Source organism: Corythoichthys intestinalis, chromosome 2 (genome assembly GCF_030265065.1).
Source record: "Corythoichthys intestinalis isolate RoL2023-P3 chromosome 2, ASM3026506v1, whole genome shotgun sequence".
NCBI lineage: Eukaryota > Metazoa > Chordata > Actinopteri > Syngnathiformes > Syngnathidae > Corythoichthys > Corythoichthys intestinalis.
In genome coordinates, this window is record NC_080396.1 from 50,471,152 (window position 1) to 50,485,919 (window position 14,768).

The window sequence follows — 14,768 nt, forward strand, 5'->3', positions numbered from 1 at the left end:
ATACTGTTTCAAATAGTTAAAAACAGTGAAGTCCACCTTTTGTAAAATTTTATCAATGTTTGTGTACACTAATTCAAATAAGCACATTACAAAGGGGAGCCTACTGGCACTACTTTTGAACACATGCGCTTCAAAGCTTCGGCTTAAGTTCAATTGAAATCTGACTGTTTTGCACTTGAGAACACTCCAAGACACAAAACATGACATGACAAGAGCATGAACAAATCCTATGAGAGCAAAGGCAAAGTAATAGGGAATAAATTAAAACCATGTATGACTCTCTTCTTTCAAGCTGCATGTTAATGTTTCATAGACGCATCAAAGTATAACTCGAGGGTTTTATGAACTTCAAACTATTTAAAAAAAAAAAAAAAAAAAAGTATTTTTTTTTCCAGTGACTGGATGATAACCAAGCCAGCTTGACCTTTGCGCTGGGAATCCTTTGCCTAATTGTCAAGCCACTGAAGCCACAAAACCCACAGGATGAATAACTGTTGTTAACTTGACCGCTCAAAAAAGACGGGGTGGCTAAAAGCATGTTAAGCACTACGATGTCCATTTTCCATTAAACAGCTATTTGCAGTCCAGCCCATCATCATGTTTCTAATAGAACAGAATGAGTATACAACAACCACAAATTATCAGCTGTAACGCTGCAACTCTGTCGATCCAAGCAGTAGAACGTGTGCATTTGCAAAAGCGTCCGTGTGATATTTCAAGCCATTAGATATTTTGTTATATGGAGATGTGTTTTAAATAATTAATCTGCTGTACCGGAGCCCTGCTGCGGTTCTCCTTCCACTGCAGTAGTGCACTCCCAGCCAACAGGCATAAGAGATAGGCTCACACAAACAAACGCTAACTCTCTTTGAAATCACTGGTGCAAATTTGTTTCATCGACTTACAAACATTTTAAACAAAATATGACACATGTGCGCTTCCATTCACAAGTTGATAAAAGGAAGCTAGATAGATAACCTGTGAATCTATGCAACGTGGTTCAAAATACTTCATTTAAAAATCAGCAGGCTTTCAGTGCAAGAGTCTCTTGTAATCATGTGCAATTACATGAAGTGGTGATGCATCAAACAGCAAGGCACAATGACTTAGTAAACCCTAAATGTATTTCAGATATGAATTTTACAAATCGTCTGACTGAAAGTGAAGTACATGAAGAGATGAGGCTGATAGCTGCTTGCAGCTATCCCTGCAGCGGTTCCATTGTCGTTTTCCAACAAAGGGAACATGCACAGCACAACTCATAATCACTCATGTTTGATGGATTCAACGTGACTGAACCCAAATATTGCATGGCACAAAATGTCTTAAATATTGCCTCAAACTACCAACAACTCAAACTGCAGACAAATAATATGGGCAGATTTTACTGCACTCATAAAAATGCAACATAAAAGCAACCAATTCTACCTTCTGCAAAACAGTGACTCTACATTTTACCTTTTTAACACATTTCCAAAATAAAGCGTGAAAAGTTTTACTTCAACCATTAGTCTTATAAACTCCATTACTGAATGTCAGTCCCATTAGCAAAATTATGCTAATGTTCTTCCACAGAATAGCCACTCATTTATCTGGCTGGTAAATAGAGTGCCTATCAGAAGTATTCACCTCTTTTGTTCATAAATTCATAAATCAATCAAATTTTCATTGTCAAAGTGAAAACATTTCTACAGAGTAATGTCAATTAAATATATATATATATATATATATATATATATATATATATATATATATATATATATATATATATATATATATATATATATATATATATATATACCTCCCCACGCACACCACCTCTGCGCACACCACGCTTATATTTTTTTATTATTTCCATCTTAATTTCAATGGTAAGTGTCACCTTTTTCCGTTCATCACCACCTGCACTAATCTTCTTGGGATCTATGGTGATTTCTCTCGCAAAAAAATCAGTCATGCTGCCAACTTGAGGGAAAACAATGAAGTTAAGAGGCTATTGTAAATCGTTGTATTTCGAGCGTGACGAGTCAAATTTCACATCAGATGTCGAAAGGATCTTATGTTGAGGCGTTCCTATGTCGAGGTACCTCTGTAAATTAAAATACTAAGACTTTGCCAAAATGCACGTGGAAGACTATTTGACTCGTTGAAGATTCTTTGGTCTGATGAGACCAAAATTGAGCTTGTTGGCCATCAGACATGACGTTATGTTTGGCGGAAACCAAACACTACACATTACCAAAAAAAAAAAAAAAGAAAAAAACACATCATCTCCCACTGTGAAGCATGGTGGTGGCAGCATCATGCTGTGGGGATGTTTGTCAGCAGCGAGGCATGGAAGGCTTGTAAAGATAGACGGCAGAATGAATGCTGCAAAATACACCGAAACCCTGGGGGACAATCTTCTTCAGTGTGCAATAGAACTTCGGCTTGGTAGGAGATATATTTTCCAGCAAGACAATGGTCCAATGCAAAAGCTACACAGCAATGGTTAAAAAAGAACCTGGTAAATGTTCTGGAGTGGCTGAGTCAAAGAGAACTTGTGGCTGGACTTGAAAAGGGATGTTCATGCCTGATACACATGAAACCTGACAAAGCTTGAGCAGTTATGCAAAGAAGAATGGAGCAAAATTGCAGTGGGCAGATGTTCAAGACTGATTGCGACTTAGCCAGACTCACTGCTGTGATTGCAGTCAAAGGTGCATCTTCAAAATACTGACTTGAAGGGGGTGAATAATTATGCAAACAATTATTTTCATTTACATATTTTTATTTTATTTTATTTGTCTTACTCTGTAGAAATCTGTTTTCACTTCAACATTAAAATGTTTTTCCAGCAATTTTTTGCGTAAAAATGCCAAACTGTTTTGAACATGACTGATTTATGAATGATCCCGGATACAAGCGGCCGAAATGAGTTTTCTCTGCAGGGTGTCCGGGTTCTCCCTTAGCGAGGGTGAGAAGCTTGGTCATCATGGAGGGACTCGGCCTCGAGCCACTACTCCTCCGCGTTGTGAGGAGCTGAGGTGGCTCGGGCATCTGGTTCGGATGCCTCCTGGACGCCTCCCCGGAGAGGTGTTCCAGGCATGTCCCACCGGCGGGAGGCCCCGGGGACGACCCAGGACACGCTGAAGAGACTATGTCTCTCGGCTTGCCTGGTAACGCCTTGGGATCCCGCCGGAAGAGCTGGTTGAAATGGCTGGGGAGAGGGAAGTCCGGGCTTCCCTGTTAAAGCTGCTGCCCCCGCGACCCGACCCCGGAACAAGCTGAAGATGATGGATGGGTGGATGGATGATTTATGAATGCAATAAAAGGGGAAAACATCCAAGGGGGTGAATACTTGTGATAGGCACTGTATCATAGCCTCTAGAAGCAAACACAACTCTAAATCTTACCTGTTGATTGAGCTAATAAGATTGTGCCTTGAGATACGGTGTGACAAATAAGTATTTAGTCAACCCCTTTGTGCAAGTTCTCCCACTTGAAAATATTACAGAGGCCTGTAATTGTCAACATGGGTAAACCTCAACCATGAGAGACAGAATGTGGGGGAAAAAAACAGAAAATCACATTGTTTGATTTTTACAGAATTTATTTGCAAATCATGGTTGAAAATAAGTATTTAGTCAATACCCAAAGTTCACCTCAATACTTTGTGATGTACCCTTTGTTGGCAATAATGGAGGCCAAACGTTTTCTGTAACTCTTCACAAGCTTTTCACACACTGTTGCTGGTATTTTGGCCGTTTCCTCCATGCAGATGTCCTCTAGAGCAGTGATGTTTTGGGACTGTCGTTGGGCAACACGGACTTTCAACTTCCTCCACAGATTATCTATGGGGTTGAGATTTGGAGACTGGCTAGGCCACTCCAGGACCTTGAAATGCTTCTTACGAAGCCACTCCTTTGTTACCCTGGCTGTGTGTTTGGGATAATTGTCATGCTGAAAGATGGAGCCACGTCTCATCTTCAATGCCCTTGCTGATGGAAGGAGATTTTCACTCAAAATCTCTCGATACATGGCCCAATTCATTCTTTCCTTTACACAGATCAGTCGTCCTGGCCCCTTTGCAGAAAAACAGCCCCAAAGCATGATGTTTCCATGCCCATGCTTCACAGTGGGTATGGTGTTCTTCGGATGCAGTTCAGTATTCTTTCTCCTCCAAACATGAGAACCTGTGTTTCTACCAAAAAGTTCTATTTTGGTTTCATCTGACCATAACACATTCTACCAGTCCTCTTCTGGATCATCCAAATGCTCTCTAGCGAACCGCAGACGGGCCTGGACGTGTACTGGCTTCAACAGGGGGACACATCTGGCAGTGCAGGATTTGAGTCCCTGGCGGCGCATTGTGTTACTGGTAGTAGCCTTTGTTACCGTGGTCCCAGCTCTATGTAGGTCATTTTTGCTCACCGTTCTTGTGAGCATTTTGACGCCACGGGGTGAGATCTTGCATGGAGCCCCAGATTGAGGGAGATTATCAGTGGTCTTGTATGTCTTCCATTTTCTAATAATTGCTCCCACAGCTGATTTCTTCACACCAAGCGTTTTACCTATTGCAGATTCAGTCTTCCCAGCCTGGTGCAGGTCTACAATTTTGTCTCTTGTGTCCTTCGACAGCTCTTTGGTCTTGGCCATAGTGGAGTTTGGAATGTGACTGACTGAAATTGTGGACAGGTGTCTTTTATACCGATAATGAGTTAAAACAGGTGCCATTAAAACAGGCAACGAGTGGAGCCTCGTTAGACCTCGTTAGAAGATGTTAGACCTCTTTGACAGCCAGAAATCTTGCTAGTTTATAGGTGACCAAATACTTATTTTCCACTCTAATTTGGAAATAAATTCTTTAAAAATCAAACAATGTGATTTTCTGGGGGGGGGGGTTCCACGCATTAATGCATTGTGTTACTGATATAGCCTTTGTTACTGTGGTCCCAGCTCTCTGTAGGTCATTCATTAGGTCCCCCTGTGTGGTTCTGGGATTTTTGCTCACCGTTCTTGTTATCATTTTGTCACCACGGGGTGAGATCTTGCATGGAGCCCCAGATAAAGGGAGATTATCAGTGGTCTTGTATGTCTTCTATTTTCCAATAATTGCTCCCACAGTTGATTTCTTTACACCAAGCGTTTTACCTATTGCAGATTCAGTCTTCCCAGCCTGGTGCAGGTCTACAATTTTGTCTCTGGTGTCCTTCGACAGCGCCTTGGTCTTGGCCATAGTGGAGTTTGGAGTGTGACTGACTGAGTTTGTGGACAGGTGTCTTTTATACAGATAATGAGTTAAAACAGGTGCTATGAGAACAGGTAAAGAGTGGAGCCTTGTTAGACCTCATTAGAAGAAGTTAGACCTCTTTGACAGCCAGAAATCTTGCTTTTTTGTAGGTGACCAAATATTTATTTTCCACTCTAATTTGGAAATAAATTCTTTAAAAATCAAACAATGTGATTTTCTGTTTATTTTTTTCTCCACATTCTGTCTCTCATGGTTGAGGTTTACCCATGTTGACAATTACAGGCCTGTTTAATCTTTTCAAGTAGGAGAACTTGCACAATTGGTGGTTGACTAAATACTTATTTGCCCCACTGTATATGTGGGTCAACTTAGACGTTTTTGAGAGAACAATCTTCTTATTTTTATGCCTCAATATGTGAGCATGCATTTTGGGTGGACACTGTATGATAACAATGAATGCAAGTCAACAAGCTTTTTGCTTTTTTGGAAGCTCTTAAATGCCACTTCCAAATTGAAATACTGTTAATATATGGCGTATGGTCGATTTAAAAAAAAAAAAGACACGGTTGATCGCCGAGATCAATCTAAAAAAGAATTCAAGATTCGATCTCGTTCGTTAAATTGCCCAGCCGTGCTCACAGGTTTATACTATCTGCACAACTACTGATTTTGACAGCCGTTTACTGAGTCACGTACAGTCCTGCCCCATGGTGGCCAAGTCACTCACACCAGAAGGATGGCAATAACCGATGCATGAACTGTATGTCTGTACTGGGTATTTAATTATTTTATGACTTTATTACTTTGTATTGTTGCACTTGGTTAAATCTAGAGTGTTGTATACAAAATGTTTTTGGGAGAGGCTCTAACCAATACACTGTACTGTAACTGCATTTGCAATTACATGAGTGTTTTGAGCTGAAAGTGTGTTCACGGAATGAAATAAACATATATCTCAAGATGCCAATGTATTTGTAAATAGTTTTTGTAGAATCTTAATGGGAATGTTACACATATACTGTGTGGAAGTGATTAATAAAGATGGTCCATTATGTGAAAAATAATCACAGTAAAAACTACATTTTATGTGTACAATAAAGAAGCATATGTTTACGTGAATAGCCCTTTATACAATACTTGCTTTGAGTGATAGTCCATGCTTTGCTCGAGCAATTAGACTACATGTTAATTAGGAATCTATTTATAATTAGTTTTGCAGTTCTCTAGGTCTTGCATTGCTCTTTGTTGCACTCATTCCTAGCATTCATTTGACTAATCTAATCTCTGTCTAATCTTGCATTTTCTGCTTAGGCCTTTCTTTGTGGAGTTTACTCTGTTTATTGGAAACATAAAACCTGAAGCTTGCAAACATTTTTGGCAGTACGCCTGTCTTCCCAAAAACACATAACCGTTCACCATTACATTCTTCAAGAACTCTTTTGACCCTATTTTCATAGGTCTAACTCTTGACCAGCGCAAGAGGCTTCGTTTAGATCCTGACTTGGTTATTTCATGGGTAGGCACCTGCATTGGAAAGGGGGCAGGATTAATCTCTTATCGGTGGCAACACTTCTGAATGTTGCACAACAATAAGCAAGTTTCTTCACATGCCCTTTAAAACCTTGGCACAGATTTTTGAACAGCTCTCCCTCTACCTGTCAGAAGGAAAGCCTGGTTTGCTCAGTGGGATGTTGAAGGACGCTCGGTGTGACGACGTATGAGATAAACTGGGCAGATTACAGGAATATGATCAGGGAACTCTGCACAGTGTAATTGCCACCTGGGGATTGCCTTCCATGCCGATCACTCATGGCTTGTGATCATTCCATGCCATCCTCTTCCAGTTCAAATGGCTTCGATATACATCACCGTCAATGCCAGCCAAAAGGCTTTAAGTGATCGCCAGTCAGTCAAAAGACACATACAGAGATGGACAACCATTAGCAGTCATATTTCAGTTCTCACTCAGCAGGAATTGATCCTGTGTCATAGGCCTTGGCGATAAATCAATATTTTGAATTACTTCGAGTGTTTTACTGCAAAAGATTCAAATAGTAATATATTTAATTTTTTTATTTAAAAAAAAAAAGAAAAGCTAGAAGCCAGCTATTAATAACATTAAACATAATTATTTTCCATAAGAATGAGTTTGTATCTTTGTGAAGTTACTTGTATTTGGTCCTGACAGCACACATGACAGACGTTATGCACTTTAATTATGTTACTTTGGTCCAACATTTAACAACTGTCTTATGATGTTATTGTCCTTATATAAAAGTATGGGGGAGAGAAAAATAAAAATCTAAAAAACAATCATAAATCAAATACTGTATTTGGTTGAAAAAAATCTGAGATCTTGTTTTTAGGCCATATCACTCAGCCCTACTGTGTCAATCGAGCCACTGTACCACCACACCACCAGTGATGAGATTTGTCATTTCAATAGGCAAGGCTGATCGAGACTATCATATGCATAGATTCCATTTGAATTTTTGTAAAATTTTCAATTGATGAGTTTTGACAAGTACCATATAATTCCGCTCAAATACTATATTCACATTTTGATAATTATAAAATACTGTATATTGTAAGCCTGATGTCATATTTCATGCCCGAAACATTTAAAAAACCTATTCAAGTGAGTTCTAACATCAAAATAATTTCACTGCACATGTTGCTGCTTTTGATCATTAGCATCTCGACATCTCTATGTATATATAAATCTGTTAAATATCCGTCATATTAACAACTGATTTTCTAGCGTTCTGCTCCACCACACTGTTCCCTCACTCACTGTAGGAAATAACATCCATCCATTTTGCCTAAACATAGAGCTGAAATTAACTCAGCAGGGTTTGTTCAACTCTAATGAAGACAAGCGGAACAGAAAATAAATGGAGAGATGGATTGACAAGTTTGTAATTCATTTATTATCCAGCTATTGCCGTTGCTTTACCCTTCGTTTAAATTTTACCTGTAGTTGTTTTTTTTTCTTGTTCACTTACAGCCCTTCACTACTTAAAGACAACATAATAAAGGGGGAAAAGACCTTTCTTATATACAAAAATATGTGTTTTTAATTTGACATTTTACCAGTGTGTTATGTTCTATTATTATAACAAAAATATTGTGAGAGGACATTTTTGTTGAGCATGAAGTTGTCCCTTCCTGTATTCACCTTTATGTTCTTCAAGTCTCTAATTGGGTACAGCGGACTTGCTCTATTAAATCAAGCACACACAAAAAATACCAGTGTCCAGTCTCTACTCCTGTTATAAGGGCCATGACGTAACATCCGTCTTCCGAGATAACGGACATTCAGCCAATAACCAACAACAATAGCAAGATGTGAAGGAGTCCATTAGGAACGTAAATCACCCATTTATTATAATGTATTTCAAAATAGTTACTTTTCACTCATCCCAGTTTTCTATTTCTGTTTTCAGTGTCTGCAAAGTATGCAAGCACTGAATTCTATAAAATGTGAAGGGGTGGGACACTGCCTAAAATAATATTTGTATTTTTTGCAAACTTTCTTTCTTCTTCTTCTCGGTGCACAAGTGTGAAGTTTAATTACAAAATCTTGGCATCTGCAGAAAGTCATTATCTAGCAGGGAGTAGATTTTGGAGCTGATCCCAACTACAGCATTGTTCGGCATTGGTGGAGGTCAGTGCTCTGCTGAGCGTCATTATTCTATAATAAGCATCTACTGTATATCTCTTCTCTATTGCCACTACAGAAATTCCCTACTGGATTTTGCCCTGCTCAGGAGGAGTCAGCCTGTCAGGGGCCATTTATCAGCACCTTGAGTGGGACTCCCTCTATCAGGAGCTGTTCTTTCAGCACCACATTGGACAAGCAACACTCAAACGGTGTAAAGCAGGGGTGTCTTAACTTTTCCACCAAGCCCCTAAAACAAGTCCCACGTGTAACATACTGCGATGAAGGTGGAGTGGACTTGTATGTTCATAAGCGTAAGAAGAATGCAACCTGCCTGTAAGCAAATAGTGGCAAACTGTGACCGGTGTGCGGTCAAATGCCTGAAACTAACTGCCTCTGCCCTGTTGTGTTGACAAACTTGACAGCGGTCGTTGCTGTCTCAGACACTGACATGGCCACTGTCATTTAATTAATTGGATGTGTGAAGCCACAAGAGTTGTGACAATGTACATCACGAACACTGAATTGTTCCAGTTCCTCAGGTGAATAAATGCTATACTGTTTCGCTCTGATACACCAATTTCAATTTTGGACTAAAATAAGTCCATATTTTCTTTTATTTTCTCAATACATACATCAATAATGACTATTCATCTCAATTTCTCTATACATACATCATTAATGACTATATTCATTCCCAGAGTGGGCACTTAATGTACATTACATTGAACAGCAAGCCATTGCTGATCAGTTATTATCTCTCACCAATAATAATAGCAATCCAGACACTTATCTGAAATCATTATCTATTTTGAACGATTTAGCACACTGCTTTCTCCAATCACAAACCTAGAAGGAACCTCGCCTTGCTCTTACTAGAATTTTCCATTATGCGGCAGTTAACACATCAAACATATCAGACATTTTAATTACTACAATTAATTATTGTTAAGTGTCCCGTGTCCCTTAAAAGGCACAGTATAAATCTGAGTTACATTCATGGTATAATTAAAAGAGAATCTAAACACTTTAAAAAAAAAAAAAAAAAAAGAAGAATACAGTATATATAGTTTTAATTTTTTTCTTCAATCAAATGAACATTGCGGTGCATTATTTGATGTGTACAAAACATCCTCAGCATAATATTAGTCATTCTTTGCAGAGGACAAAAAAAAAAAAAAATAGACTGTATCGCTTTTAGATCGGGGGTGCTGGAGCTCATCCCATCTAACTATGGGCAGGAGGCGGGGTCCTCGCTGAACTGTTTGCTGAATTTTTCTACACTTGATTTTTAAACTAGCTTGAGATTTACTGTTTCTTCCAAATATTCAAGAAACCCTGTGTCAGATAATGAATAGCGAAGCATCCCAAGAACAGAACCAAGCCTCCTCCATGTTTCACGTAGTAGTGACAGTGTTCTTTTCTTGGTATTGTTCATTTTTGCGTCGATGAGCAAAGCTTCTAAATTCTAAAGTAAGATTGGAATTTGTGAAAATGCATATTCCCAAGCCACAAAGCTTCCGACCCTTTGGATAGATAAGGTACAACTGGAGCTTTTCGGTAGGGCACATCTACTCTGTGTTCACAGATGCAAAAATGAAGCATACAAACAAAAGAACACTGTCCCTTCAGTGAAACATGGAGGAGGGTGTGTGCTTGGCCCCAAACAAACCCCAAAACACCTAAGAATAGCTAAGAGAAAAGCACTGGGCTAATCTGAAGGGGCCTTCGATGTCCCCAGATCTAAATTCTGTTGAACATCTAGAGAAGGATCTGAAACACGCCATTTGGACTGTGCACCCTTTAAACCTGAGACAAATGGAGCAGTTTGCTCTCGAGGAATGGGCCAAAATACCAGTTGAGAGGTATAGAAGTCTCATTGACACTTTTAGAGAGAATGTTTGATTGCAGTGATTGCCTGAAATGTTTGTTCAACAAAACATTAAAGGTGGACTCCAGTGCAAGTCGACATTAGTTAATTATTTGATTAGGTCGGAGAAAAGAGTGTTATTAATAACGTCTCCAGATATAAATTGATAATAAAATTGCTTTCTACAGTATATTCAACATAGCTTCCAAATGGGGAAAAATAAGGCCAGGCCATCAGGTCTCACTGATTGTGCTCAACCCATACCCCGCTGTCTAGTTGTTACCATAGCTTGTTACAACGTGAATGATACTTAGTATAGATGTTTCCTATGTCTACAGAACTTATCTACTATGCCGGACAGGCTTTTTGAACACGAGGACATGCATCTCTCTCGTCAGCAGGGTTTGACAAGAGCTAAACAGTCGGCCAAAAGTACAAATAATTTATCCATCACGTTTCATCACGTACATGGCAAGGTGGAAAACCCAAGCCTAGAGCCCAAAACTGCTGGTGTACTGCAAAATAGGCCAATATAAATGGCAAAAAATAGTGGGTAATGTTGGAAATCCCCTGCATGGGGCTTCCTACTCGCTGTTGCTAGCTAGTAGCTAGTATAGAAAACATAATACTGTATCAACAAAACAACTGAATCCGCCCCCCCCAAGGCACTAACATGTCGGGATTACAGAATATTCCTAAAGGCCACCCTAAAGCAGGCTTTAGTGTGTGTTTATCATTATGAAAAAAAGTGTTTTGTTTCCGTAATTTAGTTATGGATAGTTGTCATAAATGTGTTATTAACGATGCATACATATAAAGTCAGTGCATCGTAAAATGTGAAAACATCCCCCTCTATCGTTTATATTGCTATTTTAGAATTCCCCAACTGCTACTGAGGTAACTCACAGCAAAAACGGACCACCGCCCCCGTTCTATATGGACTGCTTAAAGATGCAATGGTCCACTGGCTGCCAAGCCCAGCGTAGCAATATTTAAAGTGTTGATGAGCAATGTGCCCTGTAATGTGATTACTTAGAGTTCTTAGTTCTTAGAGCAAGCTGTGTTCTTTGTCGACACACAAAGCAAAGTGTTTGACTGCTAAAGGTTGTCACAGTTTGATTGGGTTGGGCCGGCCAATAAGCAATCCTGTATTTTGTTCAACAGCAAAGCACAAAGACTAACGTGGTATACATACGTACTCAGTTTCTACTTGTAAACACAGGACTCTATCGCAACAAATGACAACGCATCTCTTTTTTATGTACATTATTTTTACATTGTGCCCCTAGTGTTCAGCCTTTGACACTGCAATCGGGCGAACCAGAGCCTTTTGAACAAGCCAATATATGCATTTTACTAAAACTCAAACAGTGAAACAGTTCATTCATGAGTACATTTACAGGTTGAATAGTAGGCATACTTTAAGCACTTTATGGTACCCTTATTGTATTTGTTTGAATTATTTGTACCTTATTGCATTTCTTGATTTAAACATCTTTTCTGAGTGGTTTCTTTTGTTATTTAATATTTGTGTTTCAATCTATTTTTCATTACGCTTTTAATTTATCGCGTTTTCTGGAATTAAAAAAAATGTTTTCTAAATAATTGGAATTTCCCACCACCTATAATACTATATTTGAATATATACCGTAATTACTTCAGAATATTCTGAATTCTTGTCAATATTGCAAAATGTTTGCCATCAGCTTCAGTTATTTGCATGTCAAACATTTAATCAAACAGGTTTTTGAGTTTGTTTTGTTTGTTTTTCTTAAGGAGGGGGTGTCTCTGTGCCCCCTCCAGTCTGGGCCACCAGGTGGTCTAGAAACGCCCCTGATTCGATTGTAACGTGTACTATTTATCCTCTCCCTCCTTTTCTAATGTAAAATGTGTGCCATGTCTCTGTAAAGATTATGAAACGTTGTTTTCACGCAAAGGCCATGTCCACTCACCTGGAAGAGGCGTAGGATGTTGGCAACCATGATGGATACCGAACTCGCGGAGGCTCCGATGACTCCCACCACTTTTTCAGGCTTGACGAAAACCGGCGGCTCCCCGTTGGTGCACCTCACATCCGAGGTGTCCTTTGTGATGAGGGCCTGGACGAAAGTTAGAGACTGTTCCAGCGCGTATGTATCCCTCGAACAAGTGTCCAGCACCCGGGCGCCCAGGGTGATGTTGGGCAAGAGTTGCTCGTCCTGGTTGATTTGGTCCAGCGCGTACATCATGGCTTCGAGCCGCTGGATGCCGTTCTCCCTCTTCAGGTCCCCGCACGGCGCACCGTCCACCCCTCTGGCGTGGACGGGGAAAAGTCCGCCGAGAGTCAAGTGCCCCTCGGTGCGGATCGAATGCGGCGCGTAGATCTCCTGAGCCAGCGCCAGATCCAGCGCAGTCCGCATGAGGCAAAACAATCTCCACACAGAGCCCAGCTCGGTGAATAGAACGGGACGAGCCATGCTAAACTTAATTTTTTCTTTAAAAAAAATAAATAAATAAATAAAACAAAACAACTAAATCGAGAGATTAGGATGGATAGACAGAGAAGTTTCTCAACGCGAAGGCATTGTCGCTCGTCACCGTGGAGGAGATTCAACAAGCTGGGCTAGACTGCAAGCAAGACGCGGTCCGTGAAGGAGGCTCGCTGCGCCCATCGCCTCCTCGCCGCCAGCTTGTTGAATGGCGAAGCTTCTCGCGCAAATCAATCCAAACACGACTCCGGCCGCGTCAAACTCCGCTCAAATCCCAATAAATCAACACAAGCCGTAAAGAGCAAATGTAGTCAATACGTGAAGCTTTGCTCCGGCAGAAGTCGGTGACATTTCTTGTTGTGGAGCAACTCCGCGGAGGTGCATCATATCCTTCCCACTGGCTCCAGACGGCAGAGGGAGGAGGGGGGTGGGCAAGGATGAAAAAGACGAGTGCGCGCTCGGTTCGGCGGGAAAAGAAAAATGCAGCTAATTAAAGCTTTCTTCTGTCACTGCAACCGGTCGCGAATGAGTCACAACCAGGCAGTCGCAGTTTGCAGCCCCCCGTTTTCTTTTTTTTTTTTTTTTTTCCACGGAGGACGTCACTGGGGTGCTTGCGAGCAATTCAAAAGGCGAGTATAGCCTGTCACTTCATGGTTTTTAGGAAGTAGGCAAACAAGACGATGAGCTGAATAATTGCTCCTCGGAGAGCCCGCTCATCTCAACATGCGATGCCTTTCCACTTCCCCGCCCTCTTTTATTGCCAGCAAACGCACGCATGCACGGAAAGTCCATTTGATGGTGACACGCAGCTCAGACCTGCGTTGCGTCTTTACAATGGGGGTTGCCTCTCCTCACATAGTTTTGTATTCATTACAGTGTACCTTTAAAAAAAAAAAAGGAGGGGGGGGGCGTTTGGAGGGGGTCCAGACTGGTCTCCCAGGCAACGCATTTTTCACAAGACATCCCTGATTCATCCTCCAATCACACACACAAACACATGAAGGAATTAACCACACCTTTAGGAGCAAGATGCACTCACAAAACACCATGCCTTCACACAAAAAACTGCACAGATGGTGGTTTTACGAACCTGACCGATTTCCCAGCAATTTCGTGTGCAGGCATTAGTCAGGGAGTTTTTTGGCAGAGATATTGAATTCTAAAAAGTAAGAGTATTATTCAGCGTAGACAGCACATCCAATACCTTTATTGGTGGTTTACTAAAGCAGGTTTTCGCAAATTTTATAGAGCCAAGAAACCTCATTTTCGTAAGCAAAAAAATGTCATTGTTTATGATGATGATCTAATCCTAATTTACTCATAGAAGTACAGTGGGGCAAATAAGTATTTAGTCAACCACCAATTGTGCAAGTTCTCCTTCTTGAAAAGATTAGAGAGGCCTGTAATTGTCAACATGGGTAGACCTCAACCATGAGAGACAGAATGTGGAAAAAAAAGCAGAAAATCACATGGTTTGATTTTTTAAGATTTTTAATTTATTTCCAAATTACAGTGGAAAATAAGTATTTGGTCACC

General features: G+C 40.4%; 1 protein-coding gene across 1 annotated transcript in view; it reads right to left on the reverse strand.

Moving 5' to 3' along the window:
* The window catches only part of grm7 (glutamate metabotropic receptor 7), a 204,850-nt gene extending 190,847 nt beyond the window's left edge, over window positions 1–14,003 (reverse strand). The window contains exon 1 of the mRNA XM_057830134.1: window positions 12,717–14,003. Within this exon, the coding sequence (XP_057686117.1) occupies window positions 12,717–13,220 (504 nt within the window). The 5' untranslated portion in view covers window positions 13,221–14,003. The remainder of the gene's footprint in view (window positions 1–12,716) is intronic.
* Between the last annotated feature and the right edge of the window lie 765 nt (window positions 14,004–14,768).